Genomic DNA, 6974 nt, shown 5'->3' with positions numbered 1-6974 from the left:
GTCAAGCCCTCCTGCAGGCACAAGGTTTAGTACACAGGATTCAGCAAGAAGACAGTCTGTGCTCTAAAAAAGGTCAGATTCTCATTCTGTAATGCTTTTTGGTCATGCTGTCTTTTTATCATGCTGACTTACCTTTTCAGAAAATGCCCCCGCTTCCGCTGGAGAATGGAAATTGGCAAAGAGAGACGGAAAAGCTCCAATTTGCGCCTTTGCTATTTTAGGAGAGGTTGAAATTACGAGCCAAAGTGGAGTGATGCGCTAAGCGGAGTGACCTCCGTACTCCAAGAAAAGAGAAAACCCAGGTTCTCTGCTTGTGAAGTGGCTCGAGCTCTTAGGCGTGAGGCATTATTATATAAATTCAAGCTCGCTCGTGATCCTTAGTACCCTGAGTTGCCTGAAGGGGGGAATGGCACTGCCTGCGTGTGCAGTCCGGGCGTTCGAGCCGCCGCGGCAACCGGAGCGAGGAGCGCCCGCCCGCACCACCTGTCCCCGCCGGCATTCCAGAGTAGAGGCCGAATTGGCAGAGAGCCGGCCCGGGTCGGTCGCCGCCTCAGTTCGCGCGGGCCCTCCTAGGGGTGTGTCTCACGGATTCCACACCCGGCCGCTCCTGGACAAGCCCCGAAAGGCGTCTTCTTCCCTGGCGGGAGCCGCGTGCGCCCCGCTTTTCGTGCTGCTGTCCCGGGGCCGCCGCAGGCGGATGCACGTCCTCAGGCGACGCTGGGACCTGGGCTCCCTCTGCCGGGCCCTGCTCACTCGGGGCCTGGCCGCCCTGGGCCACTCGCTGAAGCACGTGCTCGGTGCGATCATCTCCAAGATTTTCGGCCCCCTGGCCAGGTACGTTCTAGGTGAAAGCGGGGTTCGCGCTCCCAGGCCAGGGTGCGAAGGTGCTGTACGGGGAGGGAAGGGAGCCGCGGGGGGTAGAGAAGGGCGTAAAGTTCCAGCTGGCCATTGGTGGCCGGGCTGGGGTCTCCGGAGGGGTGCGGCGCGCATTTGGCCACGCCGCGGCTCCGTCGCCACTTCCGCGGGCACCGGCAGCGCAGCGTCTCCGCTAGCAAGTCGGGCTGCCGGCCGGCTCATTACCCCAGGATAACTCTGAGCCCCCGGCTCCGAGCTCCCTCGAGGCCGGCTCCCGGGTGGGCAAGCGGGCGCGGGCGCGGGCAAAAGGAGGGCTTCGGGGCATGCGGGGAGAAACCCGGACAGAGGTGTGCGCTCCAAAGGGGATGGGGGCAGAAGAGCCCGGAGAGTCCGGCGGACGAAGCGGGATGGGGATGGGAGCCACCGAGAGTGGAGCGAGACACGCGGGGGCCCGGACTGGGGGCGTGAGTTGAGGAGTGGGGCGACTGGGCCCGGAGGGGTCCCACTGGGGCTAAACCCCGTGGAGGGGCTCCGGGGAGCTCCGGAGAGCTCTGGCGGGGGGAGGGGGCGAACGGCCCGCGGGAAGGAGTCGGGGTGGGGGTGTGTGTGTGCCGCAGAAGCCACAGCGCTGAGCCTGCCGGGAAGGAAGGAAGCGGGGAAGGGAGCCGCCGCCGCAGCCGCCGCCGCCGTGGAGTACTCGGTGCGGAGGGGAGGGGGAGAGGGGCGCAGCAGCGGCTTCAGGGGAAGGGGGCGGTGCGGGGGCACGGCGAGCGCGGGCTGAGCTGCGGGATTGACGTAACGAGCTTGGGTTTCCCCCAGCGTCGGGAACATGGATGAGAAATCCAACAAGCTGCTGCTAGCTTTGGTGATGCTCTTCCTATTTGCCGTGATCGTCCTCCAATACGTGTGCCCCGGCACAGAATGCCAGCTCCTCCGCCTGCAGGCGTTCAGCTCTCCGGTGCCGGACCCGTACCGCTCGGAGGATGAGAGCTCCGCCAGGTTCGTGCCCCGCTACAATTTCACCCGCGGCGACCTCCTGCGCAAGGTAGACTTCGACATCAAGGGCGATGACCTGATCGTGTTCCTGCACATCCAGAAGACCGGGGGCACCACTTTCGGCCGCCACTTGGTGCGCAACATCCAGCTGGAGCAGCCGTGCGAGTGCCGCGTGGGTCAGAAGAAATGCACTTGCCACCGGCCGGGTAAGCGGGAGACCTGGCTCTTCTCCAGGTTCTCCACGGGCTGGAGCTGCGGGTTGCACGCCGACTGGACCGAGCTCACTAGCTGTGTGCCCTCCGTGGTGGACGGCAAGCGCGACGCCAGGCTGAGACCGTCCAGGTGAGTGCGCGCCTGTAGTCGAGCGGGACCCGGGCCTAGGCGGGCGGAGGGCTGGGAGGCGCGGCTGGCCCAAGCCGGCGACCTAGCGCGCACCCTGGCGCCCGGGCGTTTGCACCCCGGCTGGGCAGGTGCTGGGCGCCCAGTAGCGCACGTTCGCCGCGCTGTGGCGGCCATAGAAAGGCTTTCCGCTCCGGCCCCGGACTGACCGTCTGTCTGTCCGCAGGGTGGCCTGCGTGATGGTTGGGAGAGCGTGCGGGGGAGGCGGCCGAGCGGCCCGGAACGAGCGCCCCACTGGCCGCTGAGACGGGGCATCGCACTCAGTCTCCGCACTGGAGAACCCTAAAGAGCCGCGCTCTCCGTGCAGCGTGTCTGGATCCCTCCTTTCTTCTACTCTGCACCCGGGTTCCGAAGTCTCCTTTCAGCGCGCTCTTCCTCCTTTCGGCGCCCGCATTCTTCCCTCCCCACCTTTTCCCCCCCACCCCGCTTCGTCTATTTGCCTTGTTCTCCCTTTTTCTCTCTTGTGCCCTAGATCTTGTCTGCTCCTGTTTGCTCGCTGTTTCCTTCTTTTCATTCCCCTCTCTCGCTTTTATTCTTTTTCTCTCTTACCCTTTCTGTTTTTCTTTTCTTGCCGGACTTTTTCACCTCTCTCCTTCCCCGCTCTGGCTCTGCTCTTCCCGGGCGACTGGGTGTCCCTCTGTCGCTATTTGCCGACATCCAAGGAGAGATCATGGTTCCCAGGCTTGCTTATCACTACTGGCTGCATGAGAGGCATCCGTGGCTCTTTGGGAGTGCCGGGGGCACCCCGCGGACCGAAGGGAGGGCTGGGATGGCGCCCTGGACCCCATGTGGGGTTCAGCCACCAGGAGCCTCTCCTGATTTACAAAAAATATTTTAAAAGCCCGAGCCCCGGCATGGGGCGCTGCCAGCCCATGTTCTGTGAGCCTGGGCTGATGCGGTAAAAGCTGATTTATTAATAGTCTGTAGCCAGAAGCAAGGGTATTTTCCTCCCTCCAAATGCGATGTCCAGTAGCTAGAGGTCATGCAGTACTGTAAAGTGGGTGGTGGTGGGGTGGGGGAAGTGAGTGCTTGGGGTGCAGTTAGTCCAGCCAGGGCTACTGTTTCACAAGTCTCCTTAAAACAAATCTGGGCTGAAGCAGGGAGTCCAGGGGGTGCACAAGGTGAGTTTCATGGCCTGGAGGCCTCTGGATGGGGTCTCTGGGCCGGCAAGGACATGTCTGCGTTCCGTCCTCCCCCCCCGCCCCGGGCACTTGGTACCCTGGACAAGGGGATGCTTTGCAGGTGACTGTTAGAACGCAACGACCAGTGTGAATTTTTCTGTCCAACTGCAGCAAATAGAGCCCTAGAGCCCTCTGACTTTCAGATTACAATTGAGATTTAGGGGGAACATCATCCCCTGGCTCTCGTCTTCACTCTCTCTTCTCTCGGTTTACAGTGTCCTTTCTCAAATGCTGGAATTGTGGCAGAATCTGCCAAACTTGTATTTCCTTCCCAATACTAACAGATTTTTTCTTCCACCCCAAGAAAACCTTAGCCCCAGGACCTCAATCCATTGGTACAATTGTGTAAGTCATTGTCACAACAATATTCTGGTGTTTAATAAGTTCCCAAACAATTTGGCAATATTGAAAAGAATTTCTCATACTGACAGACCTTGTAGGTGTAGTGAGAGGTGGTAATATTTGAAAAGCTCTTCTGGGCAAAAGTAGAATTCCACAGCCACGACTATAGCAGAGATGTGAAAACAAGGTCTTGGTCACCATGAAAGCCATGGCCTTGTCTGGAGTTCCATGGGGCACATGTGCCTTTACTGATCCTTTTGAACACGTAGGTCAGGGTATGATGTCTATAAACACACATTATTAATGTGGTCTAGATTATCTGTTTGGTGGCTACTGTCCTCTGGCAGATTCCTTCCCGCATTCTCCAGAAGATAACCAGAACCCCTCAAAGCCTCTTGGATTGTCCCAAATTGAAGCAAAATTATTTGAAATGACATAGAATTTTCGTGGTTATTAAAAGGGTGATACCACAGTAGCATCTAGTCTAATCAAAGAACAACCACGTTCTAAAAAGTCACAGTTACTGGATTTTACGGTGTTTGCAAAAATGAAATAAAATTTGCTAGAGAAATGCATTGCTACCTCAAGGGCACCTTTTTCTTTCATTCATTCCTGCCCACCTCCAGAAATACTCACTTTGAAGAACAGGAATAGCCTAGGGGTTCCAGAATTTCCCTGGATGTTGACAGATCCCCTAGGGGGTTGCAGGACCAGTTCTGTGAGTTCTGATAATCTGTAAGAGCTAAGGTGTGCATGTGTGTGTGTGAATGAGAGAGTGTGTGTATATGACTGTTGTATGTGTCTGTGCAAGGCGAAAATTTAGAGGTAAAGGCAGCTGCATCGATGGTGAAATGTGGGGGTGAGAAGCTGGTGTCTGGAAATGGGAGAGTCTGCTTTTGGGAGTTCCTGTGTCAAACAGCCTCTCTGTGCCAGCTGGTGGTCTCTGTGCTCCTCTCAACTAAGGGGAACAGTAGTTCCACCTTTCTGGCCTGGGAGTTCAGACAGCTGAGCCTTAGTTCTAGGCCAGCAACTAACCAGCCATGTGACCCTCGACCAGATCCTGTGTAGAGAGTGCACTCCAGTTTATGATAAGCATTCATATCCCTTATCTCTGGTATTCCTCTGTAAACTTGCACCATCTTCAGCAAGAGGCCAGAGTGGACAAAAGGATCCCCATTTATCAGATGAGAATGAAGCCCAAAAAGGCTAAAGGGCTTCCCCCGGGTCACTGAGTTTTTTTAGCGGCACAGCAGGAATCTGACTCCACTTCTGTCTGACTCCACAACCCTTGCTCTGTTGACTGCACCTTGATGAACAAGGGTTTTTTTGCAAAACCACAGTGAGGTCTTGAGTTAGTCATTCCCACAAAGTGAATGAACACAATAAATGTTGGCTGTTGTTGTTATCACCTACATCATTATCATCATCAGTCATTTTACAACATGTGAGTTTGGATGAGTTTTTTGGGCCAGGTTACCACACCCATTGGGAGAAGAAGGGATTTCTACATCCCTAAGGCTTTCTATTCACTGGGGATAGGTTTTGTGGCTAGATTGCAGAGGGGTCTTTCATTGCCATGTTGGGAATCCCTGCAAAGCTGAGCAGGATGGGAGCGGGCTGAGGCCTGGTTGGATGAGCTTCAGTAGGAGCCTTCAGCTGTGACAGGAACCACCTACTGACTCACAGCCATTCATCCACATTAGGGGGGGTATCAGAGGCTATTGTGGCTGCAAGCCAAGACTCTGAATCCTGCTTCCAGTGCTACATTTGGGATGCTTCTCTGCCTCCGTGGATGGTTAAGTGCTTGGGTGATATATAACTGCTGAATAGAAACGACCATGATCACGTTGCCTGGAGAGGACAAAGAGAGAGAGAGAGAGAGAGATTGTGTGTGTTTGGCTGGTGAAAGGCTCAAGTTGTTTATTAAGAATAATATTTCTTTAAAAAAATAAGAAATTGGATTTCGTCCATCTGTCTGCCAGTATGTTGTTTGCAGTCACTCAGGGTCCTGCTCATTTTAGAATTTCTGAGACCATTTTTGAAAGTGTATCCAAACATTGTTGCTCACAAGCTGTTAAAAGTCCCAAATTCTGCAGGCTTTTCTCAGGCCAAATTTCCTCTGTTTGTAGCCAACTCTAGTGTGCCATTTGTTCTGTAGGGGGAATTCAGAACTGGGCCCAAAGAAATAGCACTAGTCCCCTTCTTCGTCACTAGGTATCATGCTGGCCGGCATGCACAGAATGGGGTTGAGAGGTCAGGGTCCATGGCTATACAAGTCAAAGAATCTGATCATATTTATGTTGTACCCTAGACTTTTAGCATCTCTAAAATTTTCAGTTTGGATGAGTGATTGGGCCAGGGTTACCACACCCATTGGGAGAAGAACAGATTTCTACATCCCTGAGGTGTTTTATTCACCAGGGGTAGGTCTTGTCGCTAGATTGCTGAGGGGCCTTTCATTGCCACGTTGGGAATCCCTGCAAAGCTGAGCAGGATGGGAGCAATCTGAGGCATCTGGAAGAGTAATTAATTATCATCTCGAATCCAGTAGCATATCATTGATGGGAAAGGACTAAAAAGTGTTTGTTTAGATGGAGAAAAGCTTTTTTTGGTCATTCTATTTTTTTTTTAAATTGTGGAAAAAGCTTTCTTTTCTTTCCATTTGTTTTTAAAAGGTGGCTCTATTTTGAAAGAGCTGTAACTATAGAGTGTGTGTACCTGATCATGCCTCACAAGCCCACGCTTTCCCTCTTTCTCTTCCTTGATTTTGCAGTGAGGCAAAATGACACAACAGGCTTGTGGTATAGGCTGAGGCATTAAGCAGAATGAACTGTTACAGCCAGTAGTCAGTACTGGTCATGTGGTTCATCACGCTCTAAGCTGTTGGGCTCTCAGTTTTACTTAGCTGAGGATACATTTCTTCAGCTGTCTTTGAGAGCTGTGGTACCATCTTAGCTATTTCATAGAAGAGGGGGAGAAATCTACCATTGCAATATCTGTAGAATGCCAGTAGTATTAATTAGCATCTTTGCATGGATGTCGAACATGGTGTTGGAGTCCTTACAAAGCTTTAAGTTCTCAGGTAGTACAAAAGGCTATTCAGAATTAACATCACTTACTAATAATTTTAGATCTGTGCTATGTGACAATTAAAATGCTAGAGCTTGTCTTTCATGGATATCAGTCATCAACTGAGGTAGT

At 53.4% G+C, this 6974-nt stretch overlaps 1 protein-coding gene across 2 annotated transcripts in view; it reads left to right on the top strand.

Annotated features, from left to right (window-relative positions):
* Positions 1-406: 406 nt before the first annotated feature.
* HS6ST2 (heparan sulfate 6-O-sulfotransferase 2) overlaps positions 407-6974 on the top strand; it is a 332806-nt gene continuing 326238 nt past the window's right edge. For both annotated transcript variants that reach the window (XM_030807294.1, XM_030807293.1), the window contains exons 1-2: positions 407-834; positions 1675-2193. In XM_030807294.1, coding sequence (XP_030663154.1) covers positions 407-834; positions 1675-2193 — 947 coding nt within the window. The remainder of the gene's footprint in view (positions 835-1674; positions 2194-6974) is intronic.

Source organism: Nomascus leucogenys, chromosome X (assembly GCF_006542625.1).
Source record: "Nomascus leucogenys isolate Asia chromosome X, Asia_NLE_v1, whole genome shotgun sequence".
Lineage (NCBI taxonomy): Eukaryota > Metazoa > Chordata > Mammalia > Primates > Hylobatidae > Nomascus > Nomascus leucogenys.
The sequence above is the reverse complement of the archived record's forward strand: the minus strand, read 5'-3'. Positions and strand labels throughout refer to the sequence as shown.